This window comes from Macaca nemestrina, chromosome 4 (assembly GCF_043159975.1).
Source record: "Macaca nemestrina isolate mMacNem1 chromosome 4, mMacNem.hap1, whole genome shotgun sequence".
NCBI lineage: Eukaryota > Metazoa > Chordata > Mammalia > Primates > Cercopithecidae > Macaca > Macaca nemestrina.
In genome coordinates, this window is record NC_092128.1 from 17,986,599 (window position 1) to 18,008,235 (window position 21,637).

The 21,637-nt window shown below is 41.4% G+C and overlaps 1 protein-coding gene and 1 pseudogene across 4 annotated transcripts; both read left to right on the forward strand.

The window, feature by feature from the left end:
* The first annotated feature begins 1,053 nt into the window (after nucleotides 1-1,053).
* LOC105471272 (mitochondrial ribosomal protein S33) lies at nucleotides 1,054-10,122 on the forward strand. 4 transcript variants are annotated; one of them, XM_011723642.2, is made up of 3 exons: nucleotides 1,054-1,168; nucleotides 5,685-5,926; nucleotides 9,755-10,122. In XM_011723642.2, the coding sequence occupies exons 2-3, from the start codon at nucleotides 5,712-5,714 to the stop codon at nucleotides 9,858-9,860; spliced, it is 321 nt and encodes a 106-aa protein (XP_011721944.1). In that variant the 5' UTR covers nucleotides 1,054-1,168; nucleotides 5,685-5,711; the 3' UTR covers nucleotides 9,861-10,122. The 4 variants fall into 4 exon arrangements, with proteins under 4 accessions (XP_011721944.1, XP_011721945.1, XP_011721946.1 ...); XM_011723643.3 differs by lacking the exon at nucleotides 1,054-1,168 and adding an exon at nucleotides 1,201-1,529; XM_011723644.3 differs by lacking the exon at nucleotides 1,054-1,168 and adding an exon at nucleotides 1,555-1,728.
* Nucleotides 10,123-16,644: 6,522 nt separating this feature from the next.
* Nucleotides 16,645-18,434, forward strand: LOC105471273 (T-complex protein 1 subunit delta-like; annotated as a pseudogene).
* The last annotated feature ends 3,203 nt before the right edge of the window (nucleotides 18,435-21,637 follow it).

Below are 21,637 nucleotides of genomic sequence, written 5' to 3' on the forward strand. Positions count from 1 at the left end.
TCAAGCCAATTAAAATTTGGCTTTAAACCAAATTTACAGCTTACACGTAAAGGAAGTTTTCTTGTTTATATGATTAAGTAGCCATTAGATAAAAACAAGCCAACTCCACAGAAACAAGTACAAAAGACAAGATGAAATTTCTCCCAAGAGTTTCGCTCCTTAGGACTTCTTTTTTGGACTGCAGCCATGCATAGGATACTCATTACCCCCTTGTAAACGTAAATGTAGTCACTAGACCCAAATTTATAAGGCTGTTTACTATATGATATAGGTTGATAACATGTCAAAACTTAACTTGATAAAAGCAAATCCTATAGCATAGATTGATTAGACGTCAAACTCTAACTTAAAAGTAAATTCTGTAGGAGGAAAGAGGGTGTAAATACAATATCCACTACTAGGTAGGCAACTCACTGCCGATATTAATTCCAGGGTACATTTTGGAATATTTATAAAATGCCTTGAACGATGCTCAGAAACGAGTACTGTTTCCTCACCCAAACTATCAAACGTTGAGTAAGTGCTGCACACAATGCCTATGGGACGTGGCTTGCTTGAAAACAGATTTAGTATGGAGTGAAATACTCACAGTGTTTTCTACTATCTGCCCAGCGAGGTCTAGATAACTACCGAGGAGACAAACGTTCCATCCCTACTCCCTGAAGAAGCTCCTGAGTCAATGGGGGAAAGTGCCCCTAACCCAGCGTAGGGGTAGCAAGGAAGGCTTGCAGCTGGTGAGCCTAATTAACTGTTAGAGGATGAGCAGATAGATGGAAGGGGAGGGGGATAGCGCCGAAAGTCGGTCAGAAAGAGCATACGGCACACGCATCGCCATTGCTTCAGAGCTTTTGGGGGCAGGTCTGTAGCCATTCCCAACAAAATATACTACCGAACCCTGCAAGCCCTTCCAGAGAGCCAGACCTCCCTAACTCTCCCCAGCGGGTCCTCTGCACAGGCGGCGGCGCTAGCCTCACTGCGCAGGCGCCAGGTACACCTCGGAGGCCTCAGGAGGGGGAGCCAGTAACTCCGGGTCCACTAGGCCTCCGCTCTAGCCGCCAAGCTTCTGTTTCTCTACTGCTCCCGTAATAGTTGCCTGCGCGAGTTTGGAGCCGGGTAGGGGGCGGGCCTTCCGGGACGAGGGCGCGTGGGTGAGGAAGGTCAGGTCCAGGTAAGGCTGTCAGTGATCTTTGGGGGTCTGCAGCGAGGGGAGATGACTGTAGAGGTCTACGGGGGTCTCCAACCTTGTAGAGTCGCCAGGAATAGGGCGAATCCATTTATTAGTGATCAGTTCGGGCGGTTCACGTGCATCACACAAATAACTCGGCCTTTTCCTGCGTCAGTTGGGGGATTTCTTAAACGTAGGATACCCGCGTTTCCGCTACTGTAATTTCCTCTCAGGCGCAGTTACTCTCTTCCAGATGGGTTAACAGTAGAAGGCTCAGTTTCTCTGCTCGCCACACGGCCTTCTGCACCGTAGCTTTGGGTGGTGGGCTGCAGATTAATTTTGTAACCACCGTAAGAAAAATACGGTAAGGTGATATTTAAGAAAAATGTTTGTGAAATGCGCTCCCGAGTCAAACGTCGGTTAACTTGACACTACTACAGCTCCCATCACAGTCAGGCATGATCGAGTCAGGTGGAGGGAGTCGAAGATTGTTCTTGCTGAACTGAATGCAGCTAATACACTTTCAGTGCCGTTGATGCCTCTGTGACTCCGTAAAATAATCGGTACCGGGCTTTTTTTTTTAAAGCATTCTGTTGAGATTGTTTTTATGTTTAGATTGTTTCTATGACAACGTGTGTACACTGTGAGTTCCTTGGATCCTGATGGTTATTAGGGTAGGCACTGTGCCGTGAATGTTGTATGTTAGCTTCACATCGCAGGTAGTATGACTGTCCTCGTGTGGTCGATGAGAGAACCTGGCAGAGAATAAACACCATTTTAAAACGACGTGACCATTAAAAGGCAGAGGCGAGATTATTGTGCAGCTGGTGCGTTCTGCTAACCAGTGGTTTCTGGGAAACTGGAGAAAGCTCTCTCCCAGAACGATTTACAGACACACGTACATACACATATCAGCATACAGATTTACACTTCCACTGTTTTCAAAACACATCCAGGTTAAGAACTCTTGCACTTCATCTTTACCTTTCAAAGAGAAAAGGCAAACCTAATACAAAGCCACTTATTGAAATAACCTTTTAAATGCATGAGACCTATCAAAAAGATCAAAGAAGTTTGCCCTTTTATGCCAAAGTAAAAATATGGGAATTTTCTTCTCATGTGAGCTTAATTTGTTTTGCTCAGCACATTTGAGTAACTTGTTTTTGCTTAGCATTTTCAGTTCCAGTTAACTTATTTCATGATAGTACAGTTTTCTTTAGTTCACATTTTAAGGAAAGTAACACTTAAAGTGGCTTGTTTTGTACTCCCTGAGAATGGCTTCATGTGAATCAAAATGTAATTGATATGCACATTGTAAGAAAAGCTCCCCTGTCATTCTTCGTGAGAGACATGTGTCTGTGCACTGTGGAAGGAAACAACAAAGCAGTGTCATTGGTAACTGTTAAAAGCACTTTCCGTTTCCTCCTGTTTAGCAAGCCTGGGCCTTTGTTTCTAGTAAGGGATTTAGGTTTGAAGAGGCTTATTCCCTTTCTCTGTCATAAAATTTTAGGACTTGGATTTTATGATATAACCATGTTCCGGCCGATTCTAATGTGACCTTTTTACTTACAAGTTATGTATCCCAGTAACTTGCCACATTCCAAAATGGGCATGGAGATAACAGCAGCATCCTGTGATTGCTTCAGTGACTACTTACTGTCCCACTGAGTCCCTTCCTCCTCCTGGCTACCTTGGCAAGTTACCAAGGTGCTGGTCCTCTCCCTATGTTTCTCTGTCAGTCTTTGTAAGTGAGGTAATCATTCCAGGGAGGCACGAAGTTTTTACTGTATGGAATATGTATCTGTCTGTCTCTCTCTTTTTTTTTTTTTTTTTAACATGATTAAGAACAAGGAATAAATAAATGTGTCTATGTAGAACGTATGAAAACCAAACTTACAGTTCTGGGCTCGTTCTTTTTTGTAAGTTACCATTTCTACTGAGTGCCACTGTTACTCATTTTCCCACTAGTCCTGCAAGCTTTGTTTTCAGAAAAGGAAACTCAGGTTTAGAGAGGATGAGTAATGGTTCACAACAACCGGAGGATTAAGTGACAAAGCCAGTAGTCAAACCTAGGCCTCAGGAATCCCTGTTGCCTCTTCATTTACAAACGAAGGGACTTGGAGTTCAGAACAGAGGCCTGAAAACACTGGAACAAACTGGTAGTTCCCAGACCAGCTTACAGATACTGTGGAAAAACTCTGCAATTACATCAGAAATCTATTCCGATGACACAATGGTAATTAAGCAAAACAAAACAAAGTTGATGAAGAAACTGTTGTTTTTTAATCTAATGTTTGGAAAAAGATAATTTTAAAGGGCAAAGGAAGAGAAAAAGCATGCAAAGAAACTAGGTGACTTCTGGACATTTGCAAGGCTTTTTAGAGGTTAATGGCACTGGTTTGTTTATACATTAAACTGTTAAATGACTTTTTTTCACCTTGAGACTATAACCCTAGTCCTAACAATCCCACCCCCAACCAGAGTTGGGAAAGAAGTGAATCAGGAAACTGAGAATGCTGAATGGAAAAGGAAGAACAGGCTGCAGATGGTGGGAAGGGAGGGGTGGGTGTTGGATCTGACAGTTCTACCATTGCCAGCCTTCAGGTGGCACTATTGACCGAAGATTGCTTGGTGGGTGTTCTGAATGGTTTTGAGGTTGACAGTTGGTTTGAGATCAGCCTCTGCTTTTTTTTTTTTTTTTTTTATGCACAATCTTGCGCTGTCACTCAGGCTAGAGCACAGTGGTGCAATCATAACTCAGTGTAACCTCAAACTCCTGTGCTCAAGCGATGCCCCTCCTCAGACTCCACAAGTAGCTGGAACTACCGGTGTGCACTACCATACCAGACTGATTTTCTTCTTTTCTTTTCTTTTTTTTTCTGTAAAAACAAGGTTTTGCCATGTTGCCTCGGCTGGTCTTGAAGTCCTGGCCTCAAGCAATCCTCCCATCTCAGCCTCTCAAAGTATGGGTTTATAGGCATGAGCTACCATGGCCAGCCTCCTCTGTTAATGGATCTTGAAATAGGCATTGAGGCCGGGCGCGGTGGCTCAAGCCTGTAATCCCAGCACTTTGGGAGGCCGAGGCGGGCGGATCACGAGGTCAGGAGATCGAGACCATCCTGGCTAACACGGTGAAACCCTGTCTCTACTAAAAAATAAGAAAAAAACTAGCCAGGCGAGGTGGCGGTTGCCTGTAGTCCCAGCTACTCGGGAGGCTGAGGCAGGAGAATGGTGTAAACCCGGGAGGCGGAGCTTGCAGTGAGCTGAGATCCGGCCACTGCACTCCAGCCTGGGCGACAGAGCGAGGCTCCGTCTCAAAAAAAAAGAAATAGGCATTGAAACTTCCTTAATTTAAACACGGTTTGTTTTCTTGCAAGAACTATTTTGAAATTCACTTGGCACCATTCTTATGTAGGAGGGTTTTTTGGTACATTTCTCCCATTGGTTTTTCAAGGTTTGTGCCTTTTTCCTGCTTGAATATCAGCACCTTTTCATCTCAGCTGAACTGTTTCCCAGGATAGTCTCTGAGTCAGCGAAGATTCTCATCTCACTACTAAACTTTCTCATAAATTGGCATATTCTGCCAACAATAACCCCTACGTCTGGTCTAAACTGAGTTGAGATAGTTATTCCACCAGCAGCTTTCTTGATTTTTATGTATCCCCTGTATAGTTTTTTATGTCTATTAGCTGTAATTTGTTCATATCGTGGATATCATTCTTATACCTATTTCAGTGTTGTGCGCCTCTGAAGAAAAAGCTACTGTTTTCCGCTGATAAGAACTTAGCTAGTCTGCATTAAAGCAGAATGTATAAGATGGAAGATACAGCAAGTAACCTCACAATTCATACGTGCCTTCTATTTAGTAAGAAAATGAATCTTTTGAGCTATTGGATTTATTTCTATAGGGCTACTGTCTGTTTGTTTTTCCCAAATGGCTCTCAGTCTCTAGGCAAAATTCAGTTCAGTAACCTAGAAGCCAAATGACCTCATAACTCATTAGCAGCTCTCAGAGCCTTCTGGAGCCCTTGAGGAGAACAGTGTTCAAAGGACTGATAATAAAGACAACAGCATAATTATGTCTCTGCCATGATTACACGTTTTGATGGCAAGCAGTCAGCATATTAACGTTGCGGATTGCTTAGGTGGGTGTTTTCTGAAGGTATAATAATGCTGGACTAGGATAACTTGTTTCCCTGTCTTCTTCATCCCCAGCCTACAAATAGGTAAACTGACTGTCAGTAAATAACCTGGTGAATCACAAAATAGTTGGTTGTAAAGGAGGCAATACAGCAAGGAAGTAATAGCATGTAAACACAAAATGTAAAAATCGCAGCTGTAAAGCATGAAAAGGAAATAGCCATTTGGCCTGTGGATACTTCTCCACTCCTAGGCATATCCTGCCAACACGGCACTGATCCATGAGCGGCTTGCTGTGTTTGCATTTTCTAAAGTATTCATTAGCTAATCTCGGAATTTCTTACCCTAACCTGTTTATCTTTCTTCTCATTTTCTATAGGAACTCTAACTCCTTGCCACTCAAGAAATGTCCTCCCTTTCAGAATATGCCTTGCGCATGTCTCGTCTCAGTGCCCGGCTATTTGGTGAAGTCGTCAGGCCTACTGATTCCAAGTCTATGAAAGTGGTGAAACTGTTTAGTGAACTGCCCTTGGCCAAGAAGAAGGAGACTTATGACTGGTATCCAAATCACCACACTTACACTGAACTCATGCAGACACTCCGATTTCTTGGACTCTACAGGTGATGACAAACACAAAGAGGGACCTATGAGAGACCTTTTTTTAGTAGATCAGAAAAGGAAAAAACTTAGCCTTTCTATCCTTGCAGTTTTGTTCTTACAATAGAGCCCAGGTAATTCAAAAGGTACAGTTTGCAGGAGAAAGGCTTCTTTCAAAATACCCATAATGGAGAGACCAAAAAAAAAAGGAAATTCATGTTTGTTGGAAGATATATTTTAATTATGTCTACAACATGACTAATGTTGAATAGATACTGAGCTGTAGAGAAGTGTTTAATAATTTGTTAATCTAAGAGCACTCTAAAAAGGATGCCGAGAGGCCGGGCGCGGTGGCTCACGCCTGTAATCCTAGCACTTAGGGAGGGATTGGTGGGTGGATCACGAGGTCAAGAAATCAAGACCATCCTGGCCAACCTGGTGAAACCCCGTCTCTACTAAAAATACAAAAATTAGCTGGGCGTGGTGGCGCACGCCTGTAGTCCCAGCTACTCAGGAGGCTGAGACAGGAGAATTGCTTGAACCCAGGAGGTGGAGGTTGCAGTGAGCCAAGGTCATGCCACTTCACTCCAGCCTGGCAACAGTGAAACTCCATCTCGAGAAAAAAAAAAAAGATGCAGAGAAAAACTGGTCTAAGTACTGAGGAAGAAAGCCCCAGAAACACCACCAGGGCAGTGGGCTCTTGTTGTCAGATGAACAGAATCCCTGACCCACACTTGATCTGCTGCTTAACTGGTATGTGGGAGCCTTCTTTCTCTTCTGGTGGCATTTTTGTTGCCATTTCTTCCTACTCTCTTCTGGCATTTTTATTTTATACCCTTTTTGATATATTAATTTGGTCTGGATAAGCTATAGTTTGCCATTAAGGATAATATGTAAATCACACAGGTTCTTTACACCATATGTTTGTATGTGTGTGTATGTCTAGGAAGTAGGTGCTTAGGACTGTATGCGTCTCTAAAAAGAAAAAAGATCAGGCCAGGCACAATGTCTCAGGCCTGTAATCCCAGCACTTTGGGAGGCCGAGGCAGGCGGATCACCTGAGGTCAGGAGTTTGAGACTAGCTTGACCAACATGGTGAAACGCTATCTCTACTAAAAATACAAAAATTAGCTGGGCGTGATGTCACACTCTTGTAATTCCAGCTACTTGGGAGGCTGAGGCAGGAGAATTGCTTGAACCCACGAGAAGGAGGTTGCAGTGAGCTGAGATCATGCCACTGTACTTCAGCCTGGGCAACAAAGCAAGACTCTATCTCAAAAAAAAAAAAAATCAAATACCTTTGTGATCCTTTTCATTAAATTATTTTTTTGGCCAGGTACGATAGTTCACAGCTTAATCCCAGCACTTTGGGAGGCCAGGCGGGCGGACTACTTGAGGTCAGGAGTTCTAGAACAGCCTGGCCAACATAGTGAAACCCCATCTCTACTAAAAATACAAAAATTAGCTGGGCATGGTGGTACATTCCTGTAATCCCAGCTACTTGGGAGGCTGAGGGCAGGAGAATCGCTTGAACTCAGGAGGCAGAGGTTACAGTGAGCTGAGATTGTGCCACTGTACTCCAGCAACAGAGCGAGATTTGGTCTCAGAAATAAAAAATTATTTTTTTTAATTACCAAACTAATACATGCGCAATACAAAAGAATTCAAATAGTACATAATTGTACAAAGTTAAAATACCATCTTTTTAAAAATTTAACAAGTTATAATTGGACTTGTCTTTGGGCAACAATACTAAAATTATTTGGAACCATTTATTCTAATACTATAGAATTAATAGTACAGCATAACATTCATTCCAAATCGCTAAAGATTGGTACATTCACTGTCCAGTGGCTATTTCTTACGTACCTTCCAGGTGCAGGCACTTAAGATGGCACTAGGGGAACGGCAGTGAACAAAATAGACGTGGTTGGTTAACATATCAGAGGTTACAATCTATGACATGTTTTGAATGTTTGGAATTGCTTTGGGAGTACCTCTCTTGCCATCAGTCTGGGCTCAGAAAATAAAAACTAATTTTATTATAACCCAAAATAAAATATTGGGAGGCACGTATCCTGAGGAGATTATAACCCATGAAAAAATCACATTCAGTTATTTTATCTTTTTGCTGCTGCTCTCTGTTTGAAGAATAAAGACTTAGCTATCTTTGGGGACAGGGAAAAATTACTTCAAGTATCCATAGAAAAACTTATTTTCATGTAGTCCCTAGGTATGGTAAATGACACCTTTAATGCTAGGCCTCCTGTGGCATCAGGCAGGATGAAACTAGACAGTCTCCAATAAAGAAAATATTATTCAGAGACCTGCAAAAGAGGGAGGGAAGCACCAGTTCTCAGAAACAATTGATCCATTCAGTTAACCAGGTGCCCGGCTTGTATCATCAACAGAGACAGAGTCACCAGAAAGCTATCTTTCTGTCCAATGGTTGATGAGAATGAGGGAGGGACAGAAGAGGGGGAAAAAATAAGTAAATTATGTGATCTGTTACAAAGTTGAACATGCTATGGAAAAAAATAGTAGAGCCGGCTGAGCAGGATCCAGAATGCCGACGGGGCCTGCAGTGGGTGGGGAGAAGCCAGATTACAGGATGAAACAGGACAGTCAGGGTCAGCCTCATAAAGGAGTCAAGGTTTAAGCAGAGGATTGAAGGTGGCGAATAAGCCGAGTAGGACTTGGGGAAGAGCTTGCAAGGCAGAGGGGCAAGAGCACGGCAAAGACCTTGAGGTGGGAGTGTTCCTTTCCAGGAGGCATGCAGGTTACGGGGTGTGGGACTGGAGACAGGTTGCAAGGGGCTGTGAGGCCGTAGTAAGGACGATGGCACTTGCTCTGGTTGAAATGGGGAACCATTTGCAGGGCTGTGAACAAGAGTAGCATGATCTGACATATACTTTAGAAGAATTACAGCAGCTGCACTGCTGAGAATTATTTGGGGACACTCACCACTAATCCCAAAGAGTTGTATACTGTCCTTGATGTTCATGGATAGCCTAGAAAATTAAAACTTAAGCTCAGCAAACCCTTCTCTTACATTTGATTCATACACTTTACAGGTGAGGAAACTAAGGTGCAGGGAGGTAAAGCCACTTATCCAAGGTGACAGATCTAGTAAATGGTGGAGCCATGATTTGAACCCAGGTTCACATGGGATCCAGAGCTTACATGTTTAAACACCATACCATTCTTTAGGTATCTGGGCTTAAGATGTAGACTTTTTTTTTATAGTATAAGTAATCATCAACTTCTATGCCATCCCCATACTTACATAGTCCTGGCTGCTTTGATTCCTTTAGTATCTGTCTTTTGATTTGGCTTCTTCTGCCTGAGCCTTTCCCCAGCAGCCTTTTTGTGGGAGTTACCTACTGCCACTAAGGTTTCACCATGTTGGCCAGGCTGAGCTTCCTCTAGACCTCACCCCATTCTGAGTAGATGCTAGTTCCTAGGGCAGTCAGGGTCTCTGTGTAGCTATTGAAGCTGATGCCCACTTTTTCTCCTCTCTGTGTTTAGTCTTAGTGTTGCAGGGAAATTCGGGGTAATCACTAGTGTTGTGTCATTGTTATGTAGGTTTACATAGGCTGGCCTGGGAATTTCACTGCAGCTTGTGGCATTGTTTCTGTGAAGGGAAACGGACTTATAAGCGAACTTTTGGAATACACTGCATGTCTATGATAGGGACTCCCTATACTTTTGTACACCAAGCTGAGCGTGTGGCGAACTTGTAAAAGTCAAAGATTGATAACCAGAATGACCCAAGAAAACAGCGCTAGATCAGTGTACTTTTCTACTCTCATAAAAATAACTGGTTAATTATTTTTTCCTTCTTCATTCAGAGATGAGCATCAGGATTTTATGGATGAGCAGAAACGACTAAAGAAGCTTCGTGGAAAGGAGAAACCAAAGAAAGGAGAAGGGAAAAGAGCATCAAAAAGGAAATAGTGTTGGTCCCTCAAGAGGGAGAATTTCCTCCTCAGTGGCAGAGAGAAGAAAGTGCATTTATTGTCTTTCCACATATTGGAGGAATGTCATCTTCCTGAATGAAGGTTATTTGGAGGAACACAGTCATCTCCTTGTTGAAATCTAATCCGGTTACATTGTGGCTGATTTCTTGAACACATTCTAACTGTGCACAATTATTTTGGCCTTGGCCATGTAATGTGAGGTTTACCTGATTCTCTAATGAAATAAATACCTAAGTTATTGTTTGACGATTTGTTTGGGGTAGGGTGGGATGGTGGGGAAATGGAGGGGAAACCTCATTAAGTGAGCGTCCTATAGTGTCCTCATTTCTCCCTTTTTGCTTACTCACTCACCCAGCCCTAAACTTCTTTCATCTTGGGCCCTTCAGCCACTGTCTCCACCACCAAGCTCACAAACTTTCTGTGTGTCTTCACCTACTCCTTTGAGAAATCTATTAAGATGAATTTGTAGGGTATCTTTTAAAAGGAAGTATTGAATACCTGCTCTATACAAGATATTGGGGCCCTGGTAATACAAGTGGTTAGCAAATATTCCCTACCTCATGTAAGTTTCAGTCTTGTGGGAGGGACTAATATTACATAATTACATACAATTGTATTACATGCTACAAAGGAAAAAGTCAGACTTCTGTAAGAGCGTAGATGGATGGATGGATGAATGCAGAGAGAGATAGCCAGAAGCCCAAACCACGTTAGGGAATTTAAATAAAGCTTCCCTAAAGAAATGATGTTTAAGCCGGGCATGGTGGCTCACGCCTATAATCCTAACTCTTTGGGAGGCCGAAGTGGGTGAATCACGAGGTCGAGATTGAGACCATTTTGGCCAACATGGTGAAACCCCGTCTACTAAAAATACAAAAATTAGCTGGGCGTCGTGGCATGCACCTGTAATCTCAGCTACTCGGGAGGCTGAGACAAGAGAATCGCTTGAATCCGGGAGGCAGAGGTAGCAGTGAGTTGAGAACGCCACTGCACTCCAACCTGGCAACAGAGAAAGACTCCGTCTCAAAAAAAAAAAAAAAAAAAGTATTTAAGCTGAACCTTGAAGGATAAATAAGAGGTCGCCAAAAGGAAAATGGTGAGAAAGGTGTTTGAGGCAGAGAGTACCATTTGCAAAGCCCTAGGTATGAAGAAATTGTCTGTCCAAGGAATAATGATTTGTTCATGATTGGCCATAAGAAAACAGAGGCCAGATCATGAAGGGCTTTGCAAATTCTGTGGAAAAGCTTGAACATAACTAGAAGTTCTATGAGAGATGATTGTATAGATTTGAGTAGCTCGCTGCTAGTTTTATTGTATTCTAGCAATGAGTTTCCAAAGAAATTGTGAAGGCTTGGCCAGGCACGGTGGCTCAGGCCTGTAATCCCAGCACTTTGGGAGGCTGAGGCAGGTGGATCACGAGGTCAGGAGATCAAGACCATTCTGGCTAACACAGTGAAACCCCATCTCTACTAGAAAATACAAAAAATTAGCCGGGTGTGGTGGCAGGCACCTGTAGCCCCAGCTACTCAGGAGGCTGAGGCAGGAGAATGGCATGAACCCTGGAGGCAGAGCTTGCAGTAAGCCGAGATCGTGCCACTGCACTCCAGCCTGGGTGATAAAGCAAGACTCTATCTCAAAAAAAAAAAAAAATTGTGAAGGTTTCTCTGATTTTTTTTTTCCCAAGAGTTGTTCTGAATCTTTAGCAGGTCCGGTAAAAACATAAAATTAATGATCTTAACCATATGTAAGTGTACAATAGTGTCAATATTCAAATTATGTATTATTCAAAAAATATTCAAAATATAAAAGTATTTTAGTGCAATAGTATTTATTGGAGTATGTGTAGCAGCTACTCCAGCCGTTAGAGTAGAGTGTAATGCAGTTTTCTTTCTCTGTAACACTGAATGATTCCTGAAGTAGAAAGAATCCCAGTACATATGTTTAAATGAATGCTACTTTTAAAGATACCTAATCCAGATGGTATGGCTAGGGCCTATTTTATAGCCTGTTTAAAAAAAAAAAAAAAAACTAAAATTGGGTGGTTTGTATGTATGTGATAGAAGTGAATTCCAGCAGGAGAATTCATTCATTTAGAACTTTTTTTTTTTTTTGAGACGGAGTCTCGCTCTGTCTCCCAGGCTGGAGTGCAGTGGCGCGATCTCAGCTCACTGCAAGCTCCGCCTCCCAGGTTCACGCCATTCTCCTGCCTCAGCCTCCCAAGTAGCTGGGACTACAGGCGCCCACCACCACGCCCGGCTAATTTTTTGTATTTTTAGTAGAGACAGTGTTTCACTGTGTTAGCCAGGATGGTCTCAATCTCTTGACCTCCTGATCCGCCCGCCTCAGACTCCCAAAATGCTGGGATTACAGGCATGAGCCACCACGCCTGGCCCATTTAGAACTTTTTACTGAGCACCTGCCATGTGCCTGACACATGATAGTTGTAGAGGATACACAGACAAATAGACTTAGTCCCTAAGATTGTGTGAATGAGCATGTGTGTATTACAAAGTATTGGCAAGATCTCAGAAACGTGCTTAGAAAAGTGCAGATGCACTGTTATTCTTGGCCAATGCAGCTGAGCCAGGTGTAGGTGGATGATTACCCCAGGATGTTGGGCTGAGAAACAGGCTCTCAGCCTGAACCCAGTGTAGCTAAGTAGATGTTTGAATTATGTGATCTCCAGCTTTTGGAAAAGATCTGAATGTAAGAGGAACTTAACAGAATTAGCATGATATTTTAAAGACAGTAACTGCATTACACTCTAACCGCAGACCTGAGTCAGAAAACAAGTAAAGAATCAATGTATTGGTTTGCCAATGGAAGAGCTTCAGTGAGATCTCAGACCCTGACCCTGCAGTGAGCCTTGGCAATGGTTGACAGGGAAGTTTGTAGATAACACAGCAGTAGATTAGTGTGCCACTGCTCCAGGCTGAAAATCAGAAATGAAAGCTAAAACATATTTGTACATAAGCTATACCTTCAATTGATAGAGCAAGCTGTGTGACTCAAAACAGCCTGTACAGAAGTACGATGGACCAGCTGGATCATATTAATAGAAGATAAGGAAAAGTTAACCCTTGACACCAGGGAAGTCAACAAATTTCAGGACAACAGTGACCAATGGTTAAGAGGATGACTAAGGCCAGGCGCAGTGGCTCACGCCTGTAATCCCAGCACTTTGGGAGGCCGAGGCAGGCGGATCACGAGGTCAGTAGATCAAGACCACGGTGAAACCCCATGTCTACTAAAAATACAAAAAATTAGCCGGGCGTGGTGGCGGGTGCCTGTAGTCCCAGCTACTCGGGAGACTGAGGCAGGAGAATGGCATGAACCCGGGAGGCGGAGCTTGCAGTGAGCTGATATCGCGCCACTGCACTCCAGCCTGGGCAACGGAGCAAGACTCCATCTCAAAAAAAAAAAAAAGATGTTGACTAAGTGTAATCAGAAAAAAATCTTTAACTCCAAGTTTAGACTAGCCAGTTTGTTTAATTGGATTTCTCTGGTCAAAACCTAACTATTGGTGCTTTCTAACGTGTGGGGATCACTGTGCATAGACCATTTTGCTCTCAATTTCAGCATAACATAGTAAAAAGACTGGGTTTTAGATTCAAAAATCACAGGTTTGTGATATAGTGTACTTACTGGTTATGTGACCTTACGTCAGTTACCTTCTCCTTCTCTATAAAATCATAATACTTCACTGGATTAATGAAATAAGATATCTGTGAAAAGGACTCTGTAAATTATAAAATGTTAAAAACTTTTATATATAGCACATTGTGTGACTAGTAAGTACTGCTGTGTCTTACTAGCACAATTTTCTGTGGCAGCGTTGACACATATCTCCTAAAAATACAAAGTTCTCCACATTTACAAGCAGCATGATAGGTTCAGGAAGAGGAGGTAGATGACAGGTAACATCTTATTATTTATGTAATTATGGGCTCCAGAAGTTTATTTTTTTAAGCACCATGTATGTGTGTGTTTCAAGATAAACATAAGGCATCATATATTTAAACATATATAACCATAATGTTTGTATTTATAAATCATCTTCCAAGAAAGAATAAATCAAAATTTGAAATTCTGCCTGCTTCACCCCGTCTCTCTTTACTCACACATTTCTCCCAAAGATCCTGTGTGCCTAATTTTAGAGATTTAAAGCAGGGAACAAACTTCAGGAGCAATAAATAGGGGGAAACATCTGTTATCCTGCCAACCCTGTCTTCGTGGCTTTCCTTAAGTACTCAAGAAAAGTTCAGAAGAAAGCATTTCTTAGAAGAAAAAAAAAGAGAGAGAGAGAATCAGCAAAACAAACAGTATTACATTCAAGGAGACAGATAAAACAGAGAGACTGTCCGGCCCTGGATATTAAGATAACTGGGAAAACAGTAAAACATTTATGCTGAACTTAAAACAGTGAAATGTTTTTTAAATGCCATAAAAGCAGCAAAATGGAGAGAAGCATTGTAAAACTAGCGAGATGCAATTTTGTAACAATTGGAGATGTGGCAATATTACAGGTTCACATTAAAGTAGAAACTAGAGTTAAACCAATGTAGATTCTAAGACCTTTTTCATTCTACTTAAGGAAATATGTGTTTTCTGAAAGGATGGATTCATTTATGGAGAACTTTCTGTGTCCCTGTCGCAGAAGACTGAGCTCCACCTAGCCTTGTCTCAGTAAGACAATCTAAATGGTGCTCAGTGCAGAATCATTTTCCCGATAGAGCCACAAACAATTGGCCCGTTGAGTTTAGAATAAAAACTATTCTAAACAGAAATGGAAAGTCTAAGGATACAGATTAATCTAAAAAGAGCTCCAGTCTGAGAATATCTGTGAGAAATAGCCAGTGGGTTAAGCACCAAACAAGTTAATATTTAATAAGAGGGTTAGAGATAAAAGAGGTCCATGTTCACATCATCAGGAATGACTTCCCAAGCAGGAAAGCAATAAATGTAGATAAGGCCAGCTTTTCTGGAGTGTTGAATACATTGTGCTTTGCAGGCTATATCTTATTTGACCCCCCCCCATATGATAAGTATCCCCATTTTGCAGATAAGGAGACCAATGACCAAGGTCACCCAGCTATAAATGTCTAAAGTTTTAAATTCAAACTGCTGACTCTAGAGCATGTACCTTCTTTTATTTCTGTTCTCCATCCCTGGTAGGTGACAAACCCTGTACCTTTCATCACACTCTTAATGTAGGATTTTCACAAGCAGAGAGAAAGGGTTGAAGCAAATGGCATGAACAAAGACCCACAAGCAACCATAAAAACTCTGCTTAGTGATAGCTGTAGTGCATGGCCTTGCAACCTCAGCGTCATAACCTGAATAAACCAACACTGAGCCCTCAAAGTCCCACTGTCTTTTCATGACCTCGTGATGTAGCTCTAATCTCTCTGAGTATTATTATACCCGTAACTATCATTTGTCAAGTGCTTCATCATTTGCTAGACACTCTGCTTCACTTTTTTTTTTTTTTTTTTTTTTTTTTTTTTTTTTTTTTGAGACAGTGTCTTGCTCTGTTGCCGAGGCTGGAGTGCAGTGGCACAATCTTGGCTCACTGCAACAACCACCTCCCAGGTTCAAGAGATTTTCCTGTCTCAGCCTCCCAAGTAGTAGTAGTCCCTCCCAAGGGACTACAGGCGTGCGCTATCACACCCAGCTAGTTTTCTGGTGTTTGTTTGTTTGTTTGTTTGAGACAGAGTCTCGCTCTGTCTCCCAGGCTGGAGTGCAGTGGTGCAATCTCGGCTCACTGCAAGCTCTGCCTTCCGGGTTCACGCTATTCTCCTGCCTCAGCCTCCGGAGTAGCTGGGACTACAGGCGCCCACCACCACGCCCGGCTAATTTTTTTGTGTGTTTTTAGTAGAGATGGGGTTTTGCCATGTTGGCCAGGCTGGTCTCTAACTCCTGACCTCAAGTGATCCACCTGCCTCGGCCTCCCAAAGCACTGGGATTACAAGCGTGGGCCACCAGCCTGCTTCATTCTTACTGTAAATTACATCACTTAATTCCTACAACAGCCCTAAGAGGTAAGTATTATTTTCCCCCATTTTATACACAAACAAGTTTAGAGCTGTGGTTCTCAACTCTGGTTATGCATTAGACTCAAGATTCCTGTCACTGGTCCCCTTCCAGACCAATCAGAATAGGGGTGGATAGAGAAAAGCTCCTTAGGTGGCTCTACTGTGCAGCCAAGGTTAAGAAATATGGTTTAACACAGTATTTCTCAAACTTAAGTATTCATCAGTATCATCTTGAGGGTTTGTTCAACGTAAATGGCTAAGCCCCACTTCCAGTTTCTTATTCAATAGGTCTCCAACAGGGCCCAAGAATTTGTATTTGTAATAGGTTCCCAGGTGTGGCTGATGATGCTGGTCTGGCGATCACACTTTGAGAACTATGGTTTAAAGTAACTTGGCCAAAGTCCCCCAGCTGGTAGATTCCTGTGGCCCCCTAGCTCCCTAGTGGAATTCCATAGCCATCCTGGAGCCTTTGCCTAACCCTAAAGGAGCACATCTTTAGAACCTGACAGCAAAACAAGCAACAAAAAACAAAACAAGATGTAACACATAAGGAGAAAGTTTTAGTTAACATGCCCAAGTAAAGACGTCATTTGGACCGTGGGGCAGGGCACCCACCAGGGCTTCCAGCTGTGTGTGAAGGGTGCCTGTCAGGGACATGACAAGCAGGCTGAGATCTGATTCAGCAACATCACAGCCAAAACTGCTGCTGATGCTATTAAAACCAGCCTTGGACCAAAAGGAATGGGAAAAAAAATTCAAGGTGGAAAAGGCAATGTGACCACTACAAATGATGGTGCCACCATTCTGAAACAAATACAAGTGTCACATCCAGCAGCAGAATGCTGGGGGAGCTAAGATACAGAAGCAGGAGATGGTACCACATCAGTAGGCGCTATTGCTGGCTCTCTCATGGGTTCCTGGGCCGAGCTTCTTCAGAAAGGGATTCATCCAACCATCACTTCCAAGTCATCCCAGAAGTCTTTGGAAAAGGGTATTGAGATCTTAAGTAACGTATCTCAACCTGTGGAACTGAATAACAGAGAAACTTTGTTAAATAGTGCCACGAGTTCTTTGAACTCACAGGATGTCTTTCAGTATTCAAGATCTGCTTTCTCCGACGAGTGTAAATGCAGTGATGAAAGTGATCCAGCCACAGGTACTACTGTAAATCTTAGAGATATTAACATACAGTCATGTGCCATGTAACAGTATTTCAGTCAACAGCAGACTGCATATATGACAGTGGTTATAATGCCATGTATTTGCTATACCTTTTCAATGTTTAGATATGTAGTATTCAATACAGTAACATGCTGTACACGTTTATAGCCTACCAAGCAATAGGCTATACTATGTAACCTAAGTGTGTAGTAGGCTATACCACCTAGGTTTGTGTAAGTATACTCTATGATGTTTGCACAACAAAATGACCTAACAATGCCATTCTCAGATTATACCCCATTGTTAAGCAATACATGACTGCAGTTAAGAAACTTGGTGGAAAAATTAATGACTGTGAGTTGGTGGAAGGTCTTATTCTCACCCAGAAAGGGGTAAATTCTGGCATAACCCAATTTGAAAAGGCTAAGATTGGGCACATTCAGTTTTGCTTATCTGCTCCCAACAGATACGGAAATCAAGTAGCAGTTTCTGACAATGCTCAGATGGACTAAATGCTATGAGAGAGACAGCGTATATTTTAAGTTTAGTGTAGCAAACTTTTACAAATGGGTTATAATGTCCTCCTCATACAGGACACTTTAGAGATGCTTCTAGTGATCTTCCATGCCATTTCCTGAACAAAATTATTATGTTGGTTAAGAATATCGAAAAAGAAGATGTTGAATTCATTTGTAAGACAATTGGAACCAAGCCAGTTGCTCATACTGACCAAGTCACGCTGACATGCTGGGTTTTTCTGAGTTAGCTGAGGTCAGTTTAAATGGTTCTGGAAAACTGCTCAAGATTACAGGCTGTATAAGTGCTGGAAAAACAGTTAAAGTTGTCATAGGACTGAAGAATTGAGCCCTCCATTCATGATGTGCTATGTGTTATTTGCTCTTTGGTGAAGAGAGCTCTTACTGCAGGAAGTGGTGCTCCAATAGAATTGGCCCTATGGTTAACTGAATGTTTGTGAACATCGAGTGGTATGGAATTTTCCTGTGTTCATATTTTGCAGATGCTATGGAAGTCATTCCAACTACACTAGCTGAAAATGCTGGCATTGAATCTCATTTCTACAGTAACAGAACTAAGAAATCAACATGCCTAAAAAGAAAAAAATTGCAGGCATTAATATCAAAAGGGCGGTATTTCCATTTTGGAGGAACTGGTTGATTGCCCAACTTTTGTGATTTCATTTATTGCTCTGACCCTAGCAAATGAAACTGTCCAGAGAATTCTGAAAATTGATGCTGCGGTAAACGCTCAGTAATCTGGATAATACTGACTGGCTTACACTCTTATAGCTACTAGTAGTGTGGCTGAAGTGGAAGATCACCTTAGTGCTCTTTATTATTTGGAAGATTATTTCCTCTGTGAATTCCTGGGCTTGGTCTCCCAATTGGCATTTGCTTGAAATTGTATTGATACAATTTAGTGAACACATTAAATATTTGGTTTCCCAAAAAGGTAATTATTCACATTTAATTTATGTAATTTATTTTATAATTTTTATCAAAATTTTAATGGACATTTTTGGAGTGCAGTTGGAAAAACAATCCATTTGGAAAAATAAATAGGAGAGAACACAAGAGAAATTCTAAAATGCAAGAATAATGTGGGGACCCATATGAGATGTTGAAAATTATGTAATTAAAATTGATTTTTAAAAATCAGACCACTGACATTGGTGATCTTAGGTATTTGTACACTCATGTCTATAGTGACATTATTTAGACAAATAGTCTGCGTCTGAACACAGAAGTGCATACAAAGAGGTAGTCATTGTTGTTGCACCTCCTATTCTTGCAAGCCCCTCTGCCTTTAGCTGAAGTGACTTCAGGAGATTTAAAGGGTAAGGGCCCTCTTTTCTCTTCCATTTTTCTTGTTTTACCCCTTTGGGAGCCAGGCATTTTGTCACTACAAAAAAATGCAAAAGTTAGCTGGAGATGGTGGCATATGCCTGTGCCTTTAGTCCCAACTACTCAGGAGGCTGAAGCAGGAGGATCAATTGAGCCCAGGAGGTTAAGGCTGCAGTGACCCATGTTCATGCCACTGCACTCCAACCTGAGCAATGGAAAAAAAAAATACACACACACACACACACACACACACACAGAAATGAGAAAGGAATATAAACATTTCTCTCCAAAAACAAAAAAACAACTAAACACAAAAGACAGTAATGTAAAAATTAAAGAAAATGAGGAACTAAAAAGCCATAATGTAGAAAACATAGCAAAATAACAGAAGTCCCTTCTTATCGGTAATTACTTTAAATATAAATGGATTAAAATCTCTAATCAAAAGACAGAGATTAAAAGAATGGATAAAAAGACATGATCCAACTATATGCTGTCCACAGAGACTCATTTTAGATCCAACAATACCAATAGAATGAAAGTGAGAAAATGGAAAACGATATTCCATGAAAATATTAACCAAAAGAGGATGTCTCTATTGCCTAGAGCCTGACTCAGTTGGAATCACTAAATTTTTATTGAATGAATGAAAGAAATATCCAAACTCACCTGGATTGAAGAATCAATGAGGTACATTTTCTCATTATATTTCAAGATAAAGTAAGAATAAAAGGAAAGAGAAAGAAAGAGAGAGAAGGATGGAGGGAAGAATAAAGACAAAGATAGATGAATGATAATCCATTTGAAATGACAATGTGATTTAGTAGAACTGGAAAAATTGGTGGCAGTGTGTTTACTTTAAACTTACCGAAAAAATATCTGTATACTTAGCTGTTAGTAATATCCATGTTTTTTTACTCCAAAATACAAGTTGTAGACCTTGTTTTCTAAATACTATTCTCCAACAAAAGAAATTGTGGCTCCTTGAAAAAATAGTGGATTCCAGAGCTGGGAGAGGTAAGACAGAAATTATGCTAAAAAGTAACGAAGTGCCCCCCCACAAAAAAAAAGATGGGAATCTTGCTGAAAGGGCATGAGAGCCAAACTGAAAGAGCCCCCTATGGCCAAGGCTGAAACAATTTGAGCAACAAAATAAATAAGAATAGTACTGGATTAAGCATAGTACTATATTATGATAGTACTAGATTAAAACCCAATGGTTAAATAAAAATCTTTGAGTCCATACCATATAAATAAATTGAGGAGAAAGTACAACTTTACTTTACAGAATAATTCCAGTTGTAAAATGTAAGGAATAAGGAAATAGAAAATCATGATTAGAATATCACAGTAATAATAACTACAAGCAGTATCCACTGATGGATGCTAAAATTGATGGGCAAAAGTTTAAGGAGAAGCAGGATACTTGTACAGTCTCAAAGTATCTCCCCCCAAAAAAATATTATTTACAAAGAGAAAAGTAATAACTTTATGGTGGAAAAAAAAAGTGTCTTAGTTTTGGTAATTGTACTTTGGTTATAAGATGTTAACATTAAGGGAAGTTGGGTGAAGAATATACAGGAATTCTCTATACCATTTTTGCAACTTTTCTGTAAGTCTAAAATTTTCTTCAAAAATGTTTAAACTATATTTTCAAAAAGCTTTTTTGGCTGGGCACAGTGGTTCATGCCTGTAATCCCAGCATTTTGAGAGGCCAAGGTGGGTGGATCACCTGAGGTCAGGAGTTCGAGACCAGCCTGGCCAACACGATGAGATCCCGTCTGTACTAAAAACACAAAAATTAGCTGAACGTGGTGGCACACACCTGTAGTCCTAGCTACTTGGGAGGCTGAGGCAGGAGAATCACTTGAACCCAGGTGGCAGAGGTTGCAGTGAGCCAAAAACGTGCCATTACACTACAGCCTGGGCAATAAAGTGAGACTCTATCTCAAAAAAAAAAAGTTGTTTTTTTTTTTTAATATCTTAAAAAAAAAAATGACACAGGGTCTTACTGTATCATCCAGACCCAAGGGCAGTGGTGCAATCATGGGTCTTACTGTATCAACCAGACCCAAGGGCAGTGGTGCAATCATGGTTCATCGAAGCCTCAACTTCCCGGGCTCAAGCAATCCTCCCACCTCAGCCTCTCAAGTACCTGGCACTACAGGTACATGCCACCACACCCAGCAAATTATTTTACTTTTTGTGGAGACAGGGTCTCATTATATTGCCCAGGTTGGTATTTAAGACTATTTTAAGACAAACACAGGCCAAACACAGTGGCTTACGCCTGTTATCCCAATACTTTGGGAGGCCAAGGTGGGAGGATCACTTGAGCCCATGAATTGGAGACCAGCCTGGGAAACAAAGTGAGACCCCGTCTCCACAAGAAAATTAAAAATTAGTTGGGCATGTTAGTGTGTACCTGTGATTCCAGCTACTCAGGAGACTGAGCCTGGGAGGATGAGGCTGCAGTGAGCTGCATTTGGGCCACCGTACTCTAGCCTGGGCAACAGAGACCCTGTCTCAAAGACTTTTTTTAAAAATGAATTTAAGAGTTCATGTATAGAATGCTGTCAGTTATAAAAAGAAAAATGCAAATGAACAAAAAGACTGGAGGAACTATGCCCAAATATTAACATTTGTTGCTTATGAGAGATGAGACTATGGTTGGTTTTCTTTTCTACACTTTCTGA